Source organism: Homarus americanus, unplaced genomic scaffold (genome assembly GCF_018991925.1).
Source record: "Homarus americanus isolate GMGI-L3 unplaced genomic scaffold, GMGI_Hamer_2.0 scaffold41366, whole genome shotgun sequence".
NCBI classification, from domain to species: Eukaryota; Metazoa; Arthropoda; class Malacostraca; order Decapoda; family Nephropidae; genus Homarus; species Homarus americanus.
The window spans coordinates 1892615-1915045 of record NW_024723541.1 but is presented as its reverse complement, the minus strand read 5'-3'; the positions used below and the strand labels follow the sequence as shown (position 1 = coordinate 1915045).

Genomic DNA, 22431 nt, shown 5'->3' with positions numbered 1-22431 from the left:
TATGGTATGTGTCGAGAAAAAACGACGATACGCCTCATTATTCGTTTATTTCCTCACTTAAATATTCACTAAATTACCCATTAATAAACGAATAAACATAAATTAATATCCCAGCGTCAGCTAGTCATTGTCATTTATAAAGGGAGAATGTTCATTTAATTCGCCCTGTGTTGGTATTTAATTTAATTTTCTGATTTAAATTCGTGTCGTGTTTTTTTTTCTTATTTTATTGTTTAGATTTTTTTTTATATAGAAAGAACAAGAGTGTGGGTGTCGTCTATCCTACCATACGTAATTTGACTTCTTTTCCTAGGATGAGCAAGAGTGTGTTTGTTGTTTATCCTACCATACGTAATTTGACTTCTTTTCCTAGGATGAACAAAAGTATGATTGCTGTTTATCCTGCCATACGTAATTTGACTTCTTTTCCTAGGATGAACAAAAGTATGATTGTTGTTTATCCTACCATACGAAATTTGACTTCCTTTTCCTAGGATGAGCAAGAGTGTGTTTGTTGTCTATCCTACTTTATGAAACTAGTCTTTTAGGGGGGACCCGTACGACACCTCCCTCACATTTCGCTCCTTTCAATGGCCCATTTCCTGTACATTAACCTGTTATGTTAATGTCCTTTGTTATTTTGTTAAATGAAGGTGTTCTTGTTAGTTTATCATTTATAGGCGCCCTTGTTACTTTGTTATGTAAATTCGCTCTAACTCGTTAATGTATTATATAAAGGCATTTTACTTTGTGTTATGGTGTGCTATGGCGTTTTAAAGGCGTTCAACTGTAATATTTTTGTAAGACTTCATCTGTATTTGTAAATCCCTATATTCGTGAGGTGTGTGTGTGTGTGTGTGTGTGTGTGTGTGTGTGTGTGTGTGTGTGTATAAAAATCCCACCTATCGTAATAGCGAGACTCACATTACCGCCGTGTGCGTCACTTTCCCGTTCGTCTTTTGTTTTCCCGTGCGAAGCTCCGCCCCCCCCCCCTCGTGATGGTGGCGTCAGAGGTTCCTGCGGGGGGGTCACTCCTGCTGCGCGCGCCCAATGACTGACATCCCTGGTAATCAGTTGCCATTTTCCTTCATTTGCATCATTCTCTTGATTCAAGGTTCCGTTAATAATCGACGAGATAAAGTTGCCCGGGCCGTTCTTCTTGGTGAGTAAAGAACCAACGTGAATAAATTATATATGCCAGAGGGTCTGTTGTATTTGTGGAGGAGTTGAGTTGTTCTTTCCATTATTATCGTGGGAGAGGAAGTCGGAGAGAGAAGTCCCTAACCGGTAACCTCCCAGTGTTCACCTACAACTTGGCTGGTCGTCCGCGTGTCACACAAAAGCATTAATTGAGCGGGATCACACGTCCCTGGAACCCACCTCGCCCGCCGCGCTCCACCACACCGAGAGACCCGCCCGCCCGCCCGCCCGACCGCCCGCCAGCCAGCTCAGCCCCGCGCTTGTCTCAATACAGCGTCAAGTTGATTTATTAGAGCGTTCTCCCGCGAGCTAACCACACCGCAGTCATCCCCACACCTCTACGGAAGGGAACACAAAAAAAAATCACCGTTCAGACGTTAGGTTATTGCGGTTATTGAAAGCGAGAGTTTATTTTTGTTTTGTTATTGTTGTGAAATAAGAAAGTTTGATGGTGAATCATTATTTTGAGTTTGTGGAAGAGAACTTGTTTGAAGACGCTGATGATTTCTGCTGCTTAAAGTGATTAATCAAGTTTTTCCTCCAAGACAAAAAGAAATAGGAAAAAAAAGGGAGAACTAAAATAATCATAAAAATAATTAATTCTTATAAGGCCGATCTACCAACCTTGATCATCGCTGACTATTGTTGATACTTTGTTTTGTTGACAACATGTGTGAAACATTTATCAATTTCACTGAAGATTTTTCATATCGACTTTCAGACAACAGAAGAAGAGGGTGGAGCAGGAACGGTAAGAGGAGTGTTTTGTGTCGCTGTAGTTAAACCTCCCCTCTCCTTCCCCCCTCCCTCACCCCTCCTTCCCCCTCACCCCCAACCCCTTCTAACCAACCCCCTCATCCATCCCCTTAAATACTACCCTGGACTAAAACCGTAAACCACTGAACCACCGAATCCTTGAACGCCTCACGAAGTTAAATAATGAAGCCAGGAATTCAAAATAATAAAGCTTATTAATCTTTTTTTTTTAATATTAACTCACAAATTAGGACTATTATCACTAAAAAACTAAAAAGAAAACTTATTATTTATATATGGATGATAATACTCCAATTTAATAGTACCATTAAGGCTTCATTAGTTTGAATCCCGTGAACTGTTCCGGATGTGAGGATTCGAATCTTATTTTTTTTTAGGGTTTTGTAATGTCCTCGGTTATAGCTAGTTAGTGGTGCCTGCCTGCCTGCCTCCCTCCATCCCTATATTAACATATTAACTCTAGTGAATGTTTACGTGTTAACAAAAAAATATTACCCACAGTAACGCAGCATCTTGAGTATTACCGATTATATGTCCTTAACTAGCATGTATATATGTATCTCTGTTATCTTATTATGTGTGTAATTAAGGTAATTTAGAGAATTTCATAATAATTTTAATTTCCTTTTGATGGTAGATAATTTTTTTTTTACGTTTCGTCAAGTTTTTAAGTAGACTGGTGACCATGTAAGTACATTTATAAAAGAATAGCAATGTTAAGCATGGATTAGTGTCGTAATTTCATTGTTAATTACTGTAGTTGTTAGTTGTTGATAAGCATGTTGTATTGTATACTCGGGGGAACTATGTTAAATTGAGTAGAAATGATAATAGCAAAAAAATAAGTAGAAATAATTGTGAGTATTTATATATAGAGAGAAATGATTTTATTTTGATATGACTAGTTGATATAGTAAGGAATAGTTTACACTGTTATTAGTCCACACTGTGTTCTTAGCTCATGGGTGATGGTGAGGATTGTTTTCGGTGTTTAGGAGGAATTGTTGGTTATTTGTGAGGGGGAACATGACACGGGATATTTGTTAGAGTGAAGAGACGGTCAGCTGTCACACCCAACCTGGTTTTAAAGTAGTGGGATATTGTTAACATGATGGGTTGAATATCACGTTACTAAACTCATCACGTCTACTATGAACTTCTCTCTCTCTCTCTCTCCCTCTCTCTCTCTCGTGAAAATTTTGTAGACATCTCAGTTCGGACAAGGAACCATCAGCTTTCGTGAGGCAAAAGTTTGTGTGGATGTCCAGACTCAATGAACTACCCTCTTCGCATAGTGCCGTAGAGGTGGATAGTGTTGGATAGTTGGAAAGAGGATACACCTACGGCCGAGAGACGGAGGATGATGTGTTTTTTTTAGTCTTTATTATTGTCGATGATGGAGTTGGGGAGTAAGTGGGGGGATTGAGTAGCTGTCGGAATGTGAAGGTGGTCGAGGGAACACTTTGGACTTGTGGGTCTTCCCTGTAACACAAAGGCATTGGTTGGTACTGTCCTGGTAAGAGGAGAGGCGGCGGCAGCGGTAAATATTTCTTCTCGTCTTTATTTCATCTCAGTTTTTTGAAGTTAAGAGGAGGAGTGTGGGTGAGAGAGTGTGAGGGCGGAGGGTCGGGGCGGCAGGTAGAGGGTAGTTATGGCTCCGCGTGATGAAGGGCAACAGGTAGCACCCCACCGGAAGTCCCATTGTAGGACCCACCATGCTCCGTTGCTCCTGTACAGGCCGCCCTCCCCTCCCCACGGGCGTATCCCACTTGGGGCCACCATCGTCCGTGTGGCAGGGGGACGTAGTGGCCACACGGACGACCCGACGGGGTGGCCACATCCGCCCCTGTGACCCGCCAGCACACCCCTCTCCTCCCCTACAACCCCCCCCCTCTTCGCCTGATCCAAACCAAAGCCCCTCGTGATAAAGGGATGTATTAATCGTTATCTAGAGTGTCGCCTTTTCTCTCTTTCTCAATGGCGTATCAAAACGTCTGATCATAACCGGACTGTGAAGGGGATTTGATATTGTGTTTGGTCAGCGCCCCAATTATACGGGACCGCAGCACTTGTCGCTTCCCTCAGTGGACCACAAGTTCATATGTTACCTTAATTATCTCCGGGTTCTCTGGGTTCCTCCTCACTACATTATGAAGGGGAGGGATTACTGTCATCCCTCGGCTGTATAAAAGAACATAAAAGAGAGCCAATGCAGGCAGGAAAGCGGCGGCGAAGGTTCGTGTCATCGGTGAATGGATAGCAATGCCAGGCAGTGTTCATCTGCTCGTGCTGGCGATGTCATTAATGATGTACGTGTTTAGGTTTAATTGTACATACAAATATAAAGAGAACTGATGAAGGACACATAGTGATATTATATAAATTACTCACTTAAACGGTGAAGCCACAGAGGGAAGATTAACCTAACCTAACCAAACCCCTCAGGTAGCGTTAGGGTGTTTAATCATCAGGTAAAATAAATTACCGAGGTGTAATCCTTAGGTGATCCAGAGAGCCTTTACATTAGTGGGGTGTGACCTCAGCTTGGTGGTGGGCTAGCCCTCTCTTGCCCCGCCCGCGCCGATGCCAAATAGAGAGTGGTATTTGTGTAGCACCGTGTTGACATGAAAGCTGTGAAATTCCTGCGGTTATGAAAAACATCGGCGTTTCCCTCATGTCAACACAGGAGAATGACGTGAACAGCGAGAGAACGGCCGATGCTGTGACCTGCAGTGTCCAACTGTATACTGTTAGTTTATACTGTCCAATTACACTGTTCAAGTACTGTCATACACCAGCGTCCAACACAGTTAGTTATCTGTGAGCAGTTAGTGACGAGTTAGTTATCAGTTAGTGACGAGTTAGTTGCCAGTTAGTGACCGGCACCACCAGTTAGATAAAGTCGTGGTGTACAGTCACAATAACGTGCGATGAATATCATTGTAATATGAATAGTGGAAACAATAGCAAGTTTATGACGACGCCCTTCTCTCTCTCTCTCTCTCTCTCTCTCTCTCTCTCTCTCTCTCTCTCTCTCTCTCTCGGCCCCCCCCATCCCACTAGCTCAGATGGGCGGGCGGACTATGACCGAAAACTCTCCCGCCCATTGAAATCTCCAGTGGCGCCTTAGAACGAATGCCGCCGCTGATATAGAGATCTGGCGAACGTCCGTCTAGTACTGCAGCGTTCTTCTCGGTTGCTTGTGCTAACGATGCTGTTTTGTTTCCGATAAAATTTTTAAAAATATATTGTATTATCCGGTTCTGTTCGTGTGCTACTGTCCTCAGGTCTCTCTCTCTCTCTCTCTCTCTCTCTCTCTCTCTCTCTCTCTTCCCCTTTGTTATTATTCCTTCGTCTTATTTCAGTTCCATATATTATTTTTCAGCCCGCCATTTCTCCTTGTGTTTCCTTACCTCTCTCAGTTATTCTTCTTCTGTTTTTATTTTTCCTCTTCTTGTCGTTTATGCCTTCCTTCCTTCCTGTGTTGTGGGTTATTTTATATTTTTACCTTACGTAACTCTCCCTCTCCTTTCACACCTCTCCCTGCCCTCTCATACCTCTCCCTACCTCTCACTGACCTCTCACACTAGTCCCTCATCTCCCACTGTCCCTCACTGACCTCTCACACTAGTCCCTCACCTCTCCCTAACCTCTGCTCACCTCCGCCGGAACTCTGTCTTCATTTTCCAAAGGATTTCCGTAAACTTGAACGTCCGGACCCCAACAACCGCATCCTTCCTCACTTGATCTGCTCCCGTACTACACCCCCATCTCTCTCTCTCTCTCTCTCTCTCTCTCTCTCACGTGTGTATCGCAAACAACACCCTGAGAATTTTTTCCTTTCGCTAAAATGCTCATGATTTTAGGACGAAGAACGGCTAAGAATTTTAATATAGCTGTCATTAGGTCAACTTAGCTGTGGTTAGAGTTAATGCTGGCAAGAAAAGCTAATGCTAGATCTGTAGAGCTATTAACTAGGGATTTATAAAGCTAATGCTGTGTCATAAAGCTAAACATGGAATTATCTCACTATTGCGTAGTTATAGAATTGAATGTAGAATTTGTAAGCTAACTATAGAGCGATAAAGCTAATTTTTATAGCTTTCAAGGGGATTGGTGTAAAGTAAAACTAAATTATAGAACTGTATTGGGAACGATGATGATGATGATGATGATGGCAGTACACTCACAATACACATAGCACAGCACACACAGCACAGCACACAGCCCAGCACAGTACGCACAGCACAGTACACACAGCACAGCACAGTACACACAGCACAGCACAGCACAGCACAGCAGGATATCCGGTTAAGGGCGAGAGAGAAGAGTGACGTCATTTCCGCTGGTTATCTTACTATCACACTATACGATACCTACCACACTCTCTTTGGTACCTACCTACCTACCTACCTCGCTTCTCCCTCTGGTACCTACTATTAAGCTCTCCTATACACACACACACACACACACACACACACACACACACACAGAACTGTCTCCCTTAGATTGTGAAATAATCCGTCATTATTGTGGACGTCAAGAGAAAGGTGAAGTCTTATTCACCATCTGACCTGAAGTGACCTTTTCCTGACTTTCCTTTGCTTTCACTGGGCGAGAGTTAAGTATGACAATGGTTTAGCTTTCTCTCTGTCAGTAGCTATCTGTGTATATATCTTTCTCATTTAGTATATGTCTCTTGTCTGTCTCTCTCTCTATCTACCCGTCTCTATCTCTCTCTCTTATGGCATCTGCTTCTCCCATTCTATATACATCTATTTACTTCTCTCTATACATCTCTCTATATTTCATTCATTCTTTATTCTACGTTATGTTATCAAACGGACATCCCAACTCCTCCTCCTCCTCCTGGCTAGTTCCCTTTTCCTGCTGTGTTACTTAGAATAGACGGAGGTCACTGTAGGTGGGTTGGTTCCGAAGACTCTGGCTGCGGGTATTGAAGGTTGCCATTATATTGTGTTTTGTTGCCTCTGTGTGTGTGTGTGTGTGTGTGTGTGTGTGTGTGTGTGTGTGTGTGTGTGTGTGTGTGTTAAGGAGACGTTGAGTGTCTGTGTGTGTCTGTATGTACAAAAGGCACACTGTTATCGTCTCCTATACACACACATAACCTGTACATAGACATATAATTAATGTCTCCCGTACACACACACACACACACACACACACACACACACACATACAGATAAAATTTGACATTTATTCAAGATGAAAAAAAAAATTATACAAATTACAGTAGACATAACGGCGAGCAACTGATAATAGAGAGAATAAAAGGGAAATAAGAAAGGAAGAGAAGGAAAGTGGTGAAGGAAATAGCGACGAAGAATACGGAGGAAAAAGGTGATAAAGAAGGAATTAGTAGAATGTGAAAGGGCGGTGATAGTCAAAGGGGATTACTGTATTAGGTATAGATGGAAGGAGGACCTCTTAAAATGTGTGGACAAAAGAGAAACGATGAAGGAAATACGAAGAAGAAGAAGAAGAAGGATAAGAAGAAGAAGAAGAAGAAGAAGGATAAGAAGAAGAAGAAGGATAAGAAGAAGAAGAAGAAGACGAGAAAAGAAGAAGACCCAACAAACTACGTCTTAGCTGTGGTTGTTGGGGTTATTATATACGCGTCTTGGCTGACCTTCTAAGACAACTCCCTCGTCCAATGGCCAAGTCTCCCTCGGTGGGGCAAGATAGTCCCCATCTAACATATACCCTTCAAGGCTCAGAGTCCTATTACTATACCATGGGTGTGTTGCCCATCTTGACAGGAGTATCTTAAGTCACTCTAGTTGGGTATTTTATCATGTCGTCGGTTCTAAGTCACCAAAACATCCGGGGAAGACCCATATGTGCTTAGTCTCGGTCACCACATTCTGCAGGTTTCTAAAGAGGTTCCAATAATGTGGTGAGTCGCCTAGAATTGCTTTGGTGGTGTCGATTTTTTTTTTGGAGGGGGTTTACCTTCTGGGTTGTAATTTCCTAGGATTTTTTTAGTTAATTTTATTGGTTTAATTTTTCTCGGGGGAGGGGGGGGTCGTTTGTGTTTAGTTTGTTTATTTGTCTGTTTTTCAGGGTTTTGTTATTTTTTCTTGTATACTTCGTCATGTGAACAAGACTCTGAGTAACACGATGCTTTAGTGATAGATAGTTTGAGGGTTTGTGACGTGGAGTTTACAAGTGCTCATGACTGACACACACACACACACACACACACAACATCCACATATCATGCACTTGTGAGCTTCAGCTTGTATTTAGCCTCATCACCACTACATCCACCTCACATCCACATTTCACCATCCACATACTCCACACTCAACGCTTAATATCTTAACCAACACTACAGTTAAATAAAAAAAAGAAGTAATACCCTAATAATTTCTCAACTCATTTTATCATCTCAAATATGACCATAAACTTTAATGTGTAAATTTTGTTCCCTTAATTTTATCACTGGCTGTGGTACATCTTCTTGTGTTGTATAGTCAAGAATATAATTATTTATTAGTTTAAATTATACGTCAGCGGCCGGCGTAGTCTATGGGGGGGAGGGGGGGAGGGGAGAGGATTTCCGGTTTTGTGTGGATGGTGACACGAATTTCTGGGAACTGAGAAAAAAATAACACTTGAGTTACTGAAAGAAGAGAGAGACTATTTACCAGTACTAGCAAATATAATCATGGGTAACCACGCGTTGTCTTCTGCCTGGCGTTATGATCATGGGTAACCACGCGTGTCTTCTGCCTGGCGTTATGATCATGGGTAACCACAATTGTCTTCTGCCTGGCGTTATGATGGGTAACCACGCGTTGTCTTCTGCCTGGCGTTATGATCATGGGTAACCACGCGTGTCTTCTGCCTGGCGTTATGATCATGGGTAACCACAATTGTCTTCTGCCTGGCGTTATAGTTGACACACACCCAGACGGTCATTCTACCATCTGTCACCAATACAAACTGTTTAGGGCATGGGACTGGCACCTCCCCCCTCCTCCCCCCTCTCAAGCGGCCCTTTCAACACCACGGCCGAAATATGTCACATTCTCTCACCATCACTTAAGGAGGTGTTGGTCGTCTCTCGTGGCGCACTATACAACGCGTCGTGTAGGTCGTCGTATTGTTTGACGTACGTTGTGGGAGATGAGTTAGAGTGGTCCAGCTAATCAAATTTATATAACGGATCATCTCCCATAACGCGAATGATGGTGGATGAGGTGAGGTGGTATGAGGAGGTGGGTGAAGTGAGGTGGATGAGGGGAGTTGGATGAACCCTAGTGGATGAGAGGAGGATGAACCATGATGGATGAGAGGTGGATGAACCCTAGTGGATGAGGGGAGGTGGATGAGGGGAGGTAGATGAATCATGATGGATGAGAGGTGGATGAACCCTAGTGGATGAGAGGAGGTGTACTGTATGAACCTTTGAACTATTACATCACAAGCTGGACTTTACCCAACTAACAGACACACACACGTGCTGGTCGAGTCCCTAACATTGGGGAATTCTCTTCGTTATCTCACTGTCGTAACTACAAACTCAAACGTTATTTCATACATAATTTACGGGTGTTTTTTCGTCACCTTATCATCGGAAACACCTGTTGTGAATGAAGTGAAATATATTCAGAACGAACCAAATATATTTCACCTAGATAACCTAACCTAACCTAACCTTACCTAAAGCGCCATTTTTTTTTAATGTACCCTGTATATATAATTTATTTTTATTTGTTGGCGAAAAGTTCAATGAGTGATTTATCCCCCGTATTCTTGCCGCGTACCCCGTGTTCATGCCCTGTACCCCCTGATCTGTGCCCCGTGTTCTGTGCCCCGTACCCCGTGTTCCGTACCCCGTACCCCGTGTTCATGCCTTGTACCCAGTGATCTGTGCCCCGTGTTCTGTGCCCCGTACCCCGTGTTCCGTGCCCCGTGGTTCGTGGGGGCCAGATGGAACTTTCAACGGAAGTCTTGCTGTAGTAACGTCAGCTTGTAATTCATCTCGACTTAATTACCTGCCTGCTGTTAGCCAGTACGTATCCGCTCTTTCCACAGCCCATGCCCCAACCCATGCCCCAAACCCATGCCCCAGTCCGTGTCCCAAACCCATGCCTCAAACCTATGCCTTCAAACCCATGCACCAACCCATGCCCTAAACCCATGTCCCAGTCCGTGCCCCAAACCTATGCCCCCAACCCATGCCCTAACCCATGCCCCAGCTCCTGCATGTACACCTTGTACCTACGAGCTACCGTGTCTGCTTGCCATTACCACCCCATAATAATTGCACCATAATCATCACAACACCGCCATAAAGAGACACCATAACCATCACAAGGCGGACAAATGCACCATAACGCCATGTTCTAGTAAGCACCATTAACTTTCATAATAGGAGTGACATCACCACCGTAATGGAAGACAATCACCAGCGCCATTAACAAAATCTCCCTAACCAATAAACGTCTGGCAATATGAAACGCCATTAAATCAGCCACCATAATTAAAGCACCATAACCTCCATAACTGCACACTACCATCACTACGGCCTTAAAAAAAAACACCATAAAATACAGCGCCATAACTACCATTGACGCCATTAAAAATCCCGTAATATTTTTTTAGCCAATCACGTACGATAACCTGTCATTGGGTATGTGAATGGCATCGTCGCTTCCTCTGCCAGACGTATGATTAAGGGTCCTATTTTCTCCCCTCTCTACAAATTAACCTAAACTAACCTGACCTAACAAGACGAAAACTTACGCTGGTGTGTCAATACGGTATAAGTCTTTCGCTATAAACTACGGCGGTCACCAAAAGCCGCTGAAAGTTGTTTTACGAGGAAGTGAAAGAATTAGGATTTTTTGTATGTGTTAAATTGGACGTTTTTTTAAAGTTTGTAAGACATTATATGACTTGTGTATAGAAATAGGCATCGTAAATAGGAAATTAGACACGTAAATATAAAAACAAAATTGGCTTTCACAAAAAAAATCTTCAGAGTAGGAAAATTAATATTATATTTGGTAACGTAAGCTGAATAAATATTTCCTTCCATAAGTAATAGTTTTTTAATGAATAGGAAAATATGATCCGGAAATACCCGAAATAAGCTCCATATCTAGTCTTCGTAAATAGGAAAATTCTGGCAGGTGTTTCATAAGTCACAGGTAAATTGGCTTGACCCCAGATGACCTAACCAATCAATTAGTTTGTATAGAAAGTTAACAAGCCTGGGAAACGAAAACGGGGACCACCAATCACAGGGGGTCTCTCTTGCGACGGAGCACGTGATTGGCGGAGAGAATAGGAAGATGATAATAAAGTCGAGAAAAAAAATACATTAAAGAATTTGTGTATTTGATTTTGTTGTTGTTTTTATTATTTTTTTTTCACCATCAATAATAAAAACAAAATTGATAGTAGTAGTAAAATAATAATAATAATAATAATAATAATAATAATAATAATAATAATAATGATAATAATAATATCGGTAACTACATCATCATCATCATCATCATCATCATAATCATCATCATCATCATCATAATCATCATCATCATCATCATCGCTACAGCTACAGTATGGGTAGATTCTCGTTAACAGTACTGTATTTCACACTCAAATGGTTCCCCATAACGACCAATTCACCACCACTAATGTGTCTTGTGGGTGAGATTTGCAACCTCCTGATTGGTGAAGGGGGGGTGAGGGGAAGTAAGGGGGGGGAGGAGGAGGTTCTTTTAAGTTAAATCTCTCCCTTAAGTAGTTTATAGTGATGACATTTTAATTGGTTAATTTTCAAACTCCGATTCAAAGATGGATTCTCATTGGTTCGAACGTTACTTTTTTCGCTCGTAACTGATGGTTTAAAAATGCATCTGATTGGTTCATTAAAGTCATAATATACCCCCAAAAAAATATTGGGGGTTATAATGACGTCGAAATTACTCTGTGACTATATCGAATTGAGTTACGTTGTTGAGTTAAGTATAAGAAAATATATGAGTGTTAAGGAATTGTGTGGCAGAGGTCAATAGACTTTCGTACTATGCAAGAGAGAGAGAGAGAGAGGTCGGTGCCTTATACTCAGATAGTTTCCCTTTAATTGGCTGTGAATTGGGTTAGTATCATACTGTTTGGGTCATAACCTTTGACCCAGCGTGCCACCTGCCCTGACCCCAGCGCCGCGATGGAGAGTTACCCGCTGGTGCCACGTTTGCCTGCCTCCGTGCCGCACGCGCTCTCCGCCCGTCGCCCGCCGCTCGCAGCCCGCCGCCCGCCGCTCTCTCTGGGATTGATGGTCGGAGTTGTACCTTGGCTAAGTGTCACATCAGTTCATTATTTAGTGTCTTGTACTCTCGACCCCCGAAGAGAAAAATAAATGGAATAGTGACCCCTAAAATCTGCCACTGTTGATTCCTGTTGCTTCGTCTATCACTACCTGTTGCTTCATCTTTCACTACCTGTTGCTTCATCTATCACCACCTGTTGCTTCATCTTTCACTACCTGTTGCTTCGTCTATCACCACCTGTTGCTTCGTCTATCACCACCTGTTGCTTCATCTTTCACTACCTGTTGCTTCATCTATCACCACCTGTTGCTTCGTCTATCACCACCTGTTGCTTCATCTTTCACTACCTGTTGCTTCATCTATCACCACCTGTTGCTTCATCTGTCACCACCTGTTGCTTCGTCTATCACCACCTGTTGCTTCATCTATCACCACCTGTTGCTTCGTCTATTATTACCTGTTGTTTCGTCTATCACCACCTGTTGCTTCATCTGTCACCACCTGTTGCTTCGTCTTTCACCACCTGTTGCTTCGTCTATTATTACCTGTTGTTTCGTCTATCACCACCTATTGCTTCATCTGTCACCACCTGTTGCTTCGTCTTTCACCACCTGTTGCTTCGTCTATCACCACCTGTTGCTTCGTCTATTATTACCTGTTGCTTCGTCTATCTTTCTTACCTTTTTCTTGTATATTTTCATTCTGGCTTTATTTAATTGTCTCCTTTCTCCTCATAGACCTAGCCCAGCAAATAGTCTTCCCTAACAAGAGCCTTATATAGCCTACCCAAGACTATTCAGCCTATAGCCTATAGTCTACCCCCTTCACCCCATAAGATCTCTGATAGTCTAGCCTAGGTAGCTTGAGCCTTTCCTACCCACAGTCTAAAATATCCCTGTTTAGTCTAGGTTAGTTTTCTCCTGCCATAACAGCACTAGGTAGCCGAGCATATAGTCCTAGCCCTAGCCCTAGCCGCCGACGCTGCTTGCACACCACCGCCCACAACGTCTTAACAAATCAATCAGCCAAATGGATTTCACCAGCAGCCGCCTCCAGCAACTATCTGTGTCGAAGATGTAATTGTAATTGTCTTTGGAGGCGAGAGTACGGCGTCTTGGTCTTTGTCCTCCCGGGATAGTAAGGTGGAAATCCCTTATGCTCTTAACCCGGCTGGTGGTGGGGGGGGGGGCAGACTTTTCCTCCTTGGCTGCAGATATTGTGTTTAGATATATATACTGTATATACATCACGTTGGGTTTGAGTTTATGTAGAAGTATTGATGAAGTGTCGAGTGGGATGTTCTCTCTCCTGAGGTTATGTAGTGGTGGCCTCCCAGGAGTGTGTAGTGGCCTCTGAAGGGGGTGTTTTGTGACCTCCCATGGTGTATTGACACTCCTAAAGGTGCTGGGGCCAAGGTATCGTAGCGCCACAGGTACTGAACGCCACCGTCGTCTCACCTGTGCTCCGCCTCGTCCTGCGTTATGCCATCATCGTGTCCTGGGTGGACGAATTCCTCTCTCGCCCTCTCTCACCTTCGGGCCCTCACAGTCACCCATCAATAAACCACTTAACTGTATCAAATCTCTTGTGGGTAACTGTAGCTACCTGGTGTTCTTCTTGGGGAATTGACGTTCATTAATTGTGATTGATCCCTTATAATCACAGAAATATTATGACCATCTGTATGTGTGTGTAGGATCGTGTGTCGGCCAGGGCGACATTAACCTCTGTCCTCTTAGGGAACTGAACTGTTTGTTTTGAGAGATAAGTTTTATGGTGATCTATTGCGTGTTTTAACCCGGTCTAACCATTTCTGTTTACCTCATTACATTATTCCATCCTATATTTATATCCCGATTGACCAAATAACCACCCAAAGATCTCTCTCTTATTGATCATTTACCGCAGTGAGAGTTAAAGAAGAATCATTTGATCATTACTCGCTTAGCTTCATGGTGTCGTCGGAGAAATCGTCACCTCACAGGTTAAAGAGTGTGTGGTAAAACCTCTTAACTGAGTCTTTCTCCTTGACATGATTGCTGTGTCACCTTACCATAAAGGTCTTGACTCACTCGTAGGATAAACATCGCATTAAGTTAGTCGTGGTGGACAACAGTTTCGACGGAAATAATGATACCGTCTCAGTGTGGGGGAGATGGGTGGGGTTGGGTGTTGCTCGTCATCTATAGCAGCCACACAAAGAATACGTCCCATCATTTTGGTCAATTATAGCCACGATTTAGCATAGTTATTTCTTCCCTAATAGCAACGCATTAAAATGTAAATTACTATTGAATCTCAGAGGTAATATACATTGTGAGAGTTTCCCCTCCCAGTAAATTGTAGGTTTTTTTTTTGTCACCTTACAAATAAAAACTTTTAAGTGTATCGCAAATCATTCTTTCTAACAATTGAATTATAGCGTTGATGTGAGTCGGGGTTGTGGTAGTCCTTCGTGTGGCTCCTTCCTCCTCCTCCCCCTCCTCCTGATCCTCCATAACTTGCTCCTCCTCCACAACCTCCTCACTATCTCCTCCTCCACAACCTCCCCCTCCAAAACGTGTTCCTCCTTAATACTGTCGGACACGATTACTACATCCCAAATAACCTCGAGGTCGTGACTTAACTAACCCCTCCGAATCTCACTCACAAACTAGAAAATAATTGATGAAATCTGACGGTTGTTTTTGTTAGACGTTGAGTGAACGTCAAGATATATTGTGTGATATATGTGTTTGGAGGAGGGTGAGATAGTGCCGCTTGAGAATGGTTGCTAGCACAATACCCCTCACAGGTCAGAGGTCATAACCCAATTAGCAGATTAGAAAATGCACAGGTCGCGAGGTCAAAGTGGCAGCGAAACGACTGGGAAGTAGGTTCTTCTTGTACTCAGAAGCCGCCATTACTGCTGGGAAGAGGCCAAGAGGTCTGTAACCCACACACATACCCACGACCTCAGTATAGCTCTTGTGCCCGGGGCTCACAGGGGTTAGAATTATAGTCTTAAGTTGATTAGGCTCTCGGCTCTTGGGGTTACGGGGGGTGCAAGACGAGGGTGCGCAGGCGTGAGGGACTGGAAGTGGTGGCAGTTGAGTTCCAGCGCCATCCTGGAAGAGTTGGTTGCGGATGGATCTCTGGCGCAGCGACTTCCACCGCCCACAACCACCGCCTCTTAGTGCAGACTCCAGCTACACATAGACAACTTGCTGGATTAACGCACCTCGAGTTTTTTCCCTTCGTGAGTTAGTCGTTTTGTTGTGGCTATAAGCAAAACACGGCAGCGGAGTCAACAGCTTCAGCGGAGAGAGAGGACCATCAGATCAGACGTCCTCTTGATGCGATATTTTTGAGCAGCAAGTTTGTTGTTGGTGTTACGGGAACAGGAACATGGTGTGCTGGACGCTGTATGGAGTGAAGCCACAGTTGCGACACAGTTACAGTGAGTTGATTGCTGTTTTAGAAGACATAATAGCCAGTCTCAGTGAGTTGAGTGTCTTAGAAGAACTAATAGCTAGCCATAGTTTCAGTGAGTTCCGTGTCTTAGAAGAACTAATAGCTAGCCATAGTTTCAGTGAGTTCCGTGTCTTAGAAGAACTAATAGCTAGCCATAGTCTCAGTGAGTTCCGTGTCTTAGTAGAAGTAATAGCCATAATTTCATACATGGAATTAACCAAATAATTATTCGATCGTTTTTTTTTCTTGAGGATAGAAAATCATTCGTTTTAGAAGTGGTTAAATATTTTCTTCCTAAAAAATCTTGTTATCCGTCAGGACGAAATTAACCACAACACAACACAACACAACACAACACAACGCAACGCAACGCAACACAACACAACACAACACAACACAACACAACGCAACGCAACACAACACAACACAACACAACACAACACAACACAACGCAACACAATACAACACAACACAACACAACCCCTCTTGATCCTTGTATTCATCAACGATGCAAAATTCCAAGTTCGCTTTTGTCTTCTTTGGGATCTCTTGTTGTCCGACGTCTTGCTAACATGAGAACCTCTTTTAAGCTAATAATTTAAAACGAAGAAATGTAAAAAAAAAAATTGTGTGATTGTTAAATTTGTTCGTTATTTTTGGGTATTAGGTATTTACACACACACACACACACACACACACACACACACACACACACAAGCAAGCAAAAAGATTCGTTTCATATTATGTAACGTGAAAATAAAGACTTACAGCTTGGAAATAGCACTGGGAGGATATACAGTAATACAATATTACGTGACCCATTGAATAAAAAATACCCCCCAAAAAATGCTTTGTTTTGGCGGGTTCCTGATTCTACTTTTTCTTTACGCGAGAGAAATGGACACAACCCTCCCGTTGATTACACCCCGTTAATTTCTTGAACACTCCATTGATCCTTGAACACCGAGTAAAGGCTGTGTACATGGGTGAGGGCTGTGTACATGGGTGAGGGTTGTGTACATGGGTGAGGGTTGTGTACATGGGTGAGGGTTGTGTACATGGGTGAGGACTGTGTACAACGTAAGGGCTGTGTACATGGGTGAGGGCTGTTTATGCTGTCGAGGTCATTGTATGCTGGTGAGGGCTGTGTACTGACGACTGCTTCTGCTTAGCTCGTCTCACAACGATTCTTAACCTCGTCAAACTTAGCCGTTCACTGTCTACTCTGCTGTTGTCTCTGTACATCTTCGTGTGTTTTTCTTTATAACTTTTCATTCTCTAATTGTCATTTCTCTTTAGATTTACTACATTGTTTGTGTGTGTGTTGGTAATATTTCCTAAAATTATTTTATTTTGTTCCAGGTGGCTACCCCAGCGCGGAGAGCATGGGCGCCGTGAGTGAGCCCCCGTCAGAGGGTTCACCTGGAGGGTTCGTGACCCAGCCTTACACAGAAGCCGACCCCGAACCCTACCACACCCTGCCTGACTCCCACCATCCTGCCGTCCACTACCTCGACCCTTCAGCACATGACTTCTACAGCCTCCACGACAAGTACCGACTGTCCTACTTCAAGTACCCACAGCCCACAGCTACCCACAGGTATCCGCACGAATACTCCGATGGCTACTCCACGCCACACTACGACCCACAGTTCCAGACAGTGCCACAGGCGCTGCCAGAGCCATGGGCGACAGCAGCGGCACAAGGCCACGACCTCTCACAGATCAACAGCGGCGTTGGTGGCCCTAATCTGGCCCACTACCTGCCAGCCCGCAATGACGTGGTCACCCCAGACACCAAGCCACCCCCTAGCCTTTTGGGCCCCAGTTCTGCGACGTTGGGGTACCAAACAGGCAGCGGTGGCCCCTGTTTTACTGGGTCGGGACCCATCCAGCTGTGGCAATTCCTCCTGGAACTACTGACAGACAAGAAGCAGCAGCAACACATCTCGTGGACAGGTGATGGCTGGGAATTCAAGCTGACAGACCCAGACGAGGTTGCGCGGCTCTGGGGGATGAGGAAGAACAAACCTAAGATGAACTATGAGAAGCTGTCTCGAGGTCTCCGGTATTACTACGACAAGAACATCATCCACAAGACAGCTGGCAAGCGATATGTCTACCGCTTTGTGTGCGACCTCCAGTCACTACTTGGGTAGGTACCTGCAGACAGTGTTCTCCTCTATGAGTGTATGTGATGAAAATGATATTACACAACACATGGTAACGGAGATGTATCATGATTGCTGGAGTGTAGAGTAATTTTTTGTATACTTGAGCGGAATCCAGCAACCCATATTTTTATTTTTGTTTTGACAGGTATAGTTAAGGAGGTCGTGAGTGTAATCTTGGATCTCTCTTACAGTTACTCGCCAGAGGAACTTCATGCAATGGTTGATCTCAAGCCCGAGAAGAAAGACGACGATTGAGGTGGACCTTGAGCTGTCTTCACCTCCCCCTCCTCCCCCCCAGAGTTATAGTCGAGGGCAGGTCAGGCAGGCCATGTAGCCTCCACCTCTTGGCCTGCTCCACTATAGTAGTCAGTGGCATTTAGTTCTGTGCTACTGACTGGCGCCTCTTGGCTCCATCTAATCTTCAGTAAAAATAAAAAACAAAAAACATTGCCAATAGCAAATTTGTCTCCAGCTGACATATTTGTTTGTTAGCCAAACAATTACAATATATACAAATTTAACTTTGTTAAAAAGCTATATCTGCATTTTTATCGACAAACTGTTCCACTGTTTGTTGTGGAACCCTTTTTAATAGTTTTATTTTTGTAAATACAGTATGCCATTAATGTCGGGCATTTAGACTAGATTTTATGTTTGTATAGTCAGATGTGTGGAGGATGTTGACCAGTCCGTGTTGGTGCGACCTGTGCAGCGACTAGCGAGTTCGCATCCTGCCCACATGGCGTACCTGTGCAGAGGTGCTTTCCGTGCACAGCTACTGTCTGCGCAAAGCTCTTGTAACCAGCCATTTGTACCTGTACTTGTTCTCTGCACAAGACCCGACTGTAATATTAATAATTATTTTTAGTTTACGGACTAGTGAGTGGTTCATGGAGATGACTAATGAGTGCTTTCAAAACTACAAGTGCTATGTATTAGTGTCAAAATAGTAGGCGTCACAGATTGGAGTGGCCAATTTTTTATTTTTGCATAAATATGATCTATATAGCCCTTAGCTTGCTCTCACTAACTTCCCTTCCTCCCTCCCCATGAAAATGAATCTTCCATACTATTGGTGCCAGCGGTGGAGAGACAACGGTCAAGGAGTGACTCCTGTCCTCACGTGACCCACCAGCTCAGTGCTGCCGATGGCTTCATCTATTTTTTACCAGAATTTGACAGAAATAACATTTATTTTTTTCCACCGTGCCTTCTTGTGCTCTACCTGAGGCCTCAGTGCTTCCAGGCCCTCAGGCATACCAACCATAACTGAGGTCCACAAGTGTACCAACCCACTTCACCTGTTAGGCCCCTAGGGGTACCAACCTCTTCACCCATGAGGTCTTCTGGGCTAATTACTTTACCAATGAGACGTCCTGAAGTACTAACCATGACCTCGTGGATTTGATTATCAAACAAATCACTTTTCAGTGTACTATACTTCAAACCAAGACATTGTACCTGTGTAAATGGCCAAGACGCTCAAGGTACCCAGGGCGAACCTGAAATAGAGAATGTGATGTTATTTCTAAACCTACATAATAATTCCAGGTCACAATGACGGACTGTGATGTAACGGGAAAGCAAATTCGTGAAACCAGTATTCTTATTCTGTGTGTTTTTTCGTTCACAATATTTTTTAACGAAAATTTTATGTTAATGTAGATAAATATTACTATTCTCCATGATTCTTGAGAGTGGAGGTAATGGTGTTCCATTGTTAGTTGTGATAAACTTGTTAAAATCGTTGGATTTTTATCTAAGAAATATGACAATCAAATTGGACAATATTTTTCACTTGATTTGTTTTTATTCGTATGTGAACTGTTTTTTCTTTTTATATAGAAAATAATGACGTAATAGATAAGTGATAACTGCCCAATGTTTACAAAGAGTTTTCAAAGTGCATCCATGCCCTCCCTCCCTCCATCACCAAAGCTGTTGTTCTTCCAGCCATCTTTGGCATGAAGGTGTTTAGATCTCCTGCCAAATTTGGTAAATAGTTCAGACTTCCAGCCATCCATGGCTTATAGTGGCTCAGACTTCCAGCCATTTATTAAACTTCAGACTTCCAGTAATCCTCGACCATACAGAGCTCAGACTGTATAGTGACGCGAGCTGCGCTGTGACTGTCACTAGTGATATCTGCTGTCTTCTCCGCCCACACCACACAGGAACCGTCCCAACCCTGCCTGTGACACATGTGCCAAGCCCACACAAGAGGTGCCACTCCTCACCTGTTTCACACACCATGTTGTTCGGTATTTACACTTGCGATAGTTTCAGTGGCATCTCTCACACTTAGACTTTTTCAGGCTTGAAAACCTGAAGGAAAGAAAATTTTTACCTTTTATTTAAATTTTTGGGAATTTTGTGATTGTGTACTTTTTCAGTTTGAGTTTAACGTTTTTCTTAATTTCATTAAAAAAAAGAAAATTATAATAGTTATATATATATATATATATATATATATATATATATATATATATAGTCAAAATATTTCATGTGGCTTGTGATATTGAAATGTCTTGAGAATACTTGAGTTTTCCCTCCTGGGCTCCAGCCCCGTTACGTCGTTGCCTTGGTGCTCAAGCAGAACATTGATAGTTAGTAGTAACGCCCAGCATGTGACTGGTAATGCTTGACAAAGCACAAATCTTGTTCAGTTAGCCTAAAATTAGTTGTTTAGCCATATACAAACTTATTAATGAACCAGTTTCTCACTTGCCTTTTCTGTACAGTAATATTGTTGTTAAAATATTGATAGAAGTGACAGAAAAGTTGTTCTATACTTGAAATTCACCTCCAGATAAATTTTGTGCAAAGTTCCACAACATGTTCATGACACACCAGTAGACTTCCAGCAGTGAGCAGTGTTTTTACCAAATAAATCAAGTGCTAATATATATACATATACAGTGTATATATATATATATGTATATATATATATATATATATATATATATATATATATATATATATATATATATATATATATGTATATATATATATATATATATATATATATATATATATATATATATATATATATATATATATATATATATATATATATATATATATATATATATATATATATATTGTATGTACATATTATGATCATAAATTTTGTATGTACTTGTAGAGTGAAGGGCACTATAAAACAACCTTTGTATATGATGATTTGACTTCTTGACTCTGGGTTGTCGAGACAGTGACCACCACCCCACCAGTGTCTGCTTGATGACTGTGTACTGAGGAACCCGGGATTCTGGAGTAAGCACCTCCAACACCCTCATATCCTCCTACATTCACTCCCTGCCTCAACACCTGACCTCAGTCTTCCATACACTAATATCTATATATCATTGTCCTTAAGGAAAATTCAATATAAGGTAATTCACTGATGTTAATTTATCAGAATTGAATATTCCTTCACTCTTGACTGGGTTCATCTTACAACAGTCAAGTTTATATAATGTCAATGGACTGGTGACTGGTCAGTTTGATGCTCTGAGTGACTGTAGAAGTTTATTGTGTTTCTGGAGGTCTTATTACCATGGGTCCTTGTCAGCTGTATTCATAGGTAATAACATCTTGTTCTGTTATCCTTTTAGGACAAATAAAATGCATTTATAATTTAGCTGCAAAACAAGATTCAATTACCGTGAATTACCAGCTGCAAATGATGCCAAAAAAAAAGAAAAAAATTTGTATGTGCATCATTATTTAAGGCCAAATTTATTAATATTTATTTTCACTTAATATCTTGTTTTCCTTTGTATTCTGGACTGGAAGTGTACATAATTATGTTTTGTCTAGTTTTTAGAAATGTGAATGTTGAAGTTAAGATGAATGTTGGGTCATACATTTCCAAAGTATGTAATAATAAATTCCTGCTTTAAGCTCTAGTTATAATGCTACCATACTTTTAAGTTCAGAAAGTTTGCTCTGATTTTTTTTTTTACAATTTCACCAAAAAAATATTAATTCTGGTCTGATTTGAATATATATATACATGATATAGTGGAAAGTAATTGCAATAGTTTTTTTTGTAAGATTTTGAAGTAATTGTAATAGTATTTTTTTCATAATGATTCGAATGTTGAGCTGTAAAAGATGACAGGCCATATTGGTTCATGTGATAAGGCTCAGTAGAGTTGATGATGATGAATCTCAAAGGTAATTGGGCTGAAAGATTTAACCAAAATTTAACCCATGGCTGTTGTATACAAAAGTACCCCCATGGTTGTTGTATACATTAGTAACCCATGGCTGTTAGTATACAAAAGTACTGTATCCCATGGTTGTTGTATACAAAATTTACCCCATGGCTGTTGTATATATAGATATATAGGATGTGTAAAAAGCTAAAAATAAAAAGATTGATTGTACGTTTGGACTTTTTTGTTTATTCCCACCATTACATGTGTGTGTGTGTGTGTGTGTGTGTCTGTCTGTCTGTCTATGTCCGTGTGTCTATGTATGTGTGTGTGTCAATGGGTCATTCAACTAAT

At 42.2% G+C, this 22431-nt stretch overlaps 1 protein-coding gene across 5 annotated transcripts in view; it reads left to right on the top strand.

Moving 5' to 3' along the window:
• LOC121863505 (ETS-like protein pointed) overlaps nt 1-20351 on the top strand; it is a 162190-nt gene extending 141839 nt beyond the window's left edge. For 3 of the 5 annotated variants that reach the window (XM_042362182.1, XM_042362181.1, XM_042362183.1), the window contains 3 exons: nt 1922-1951; nt 17103-17895; nt 18106-20350. In XM_042362182.1, coding sequence (XP_042218116.1) covers nt 1922-1951; nt 17103-17895; nt 18106-18169 — 887 coding nt within the window. In that variant the 3' untranslated portion in view covers nt 18170-20350. Of the gene's footprint in view, nt 1-1921; nt 1952-17102; nt 17896-18105 lie in introns of all 5 variants that reach the window. The other 2 variants (XM_042362178.1, XM_042362179.1) reach the window with 2 other exon arrangements.
• The last annotated feature ends 2080 nt before the right edge of the window (nt 20352-22431 follow it).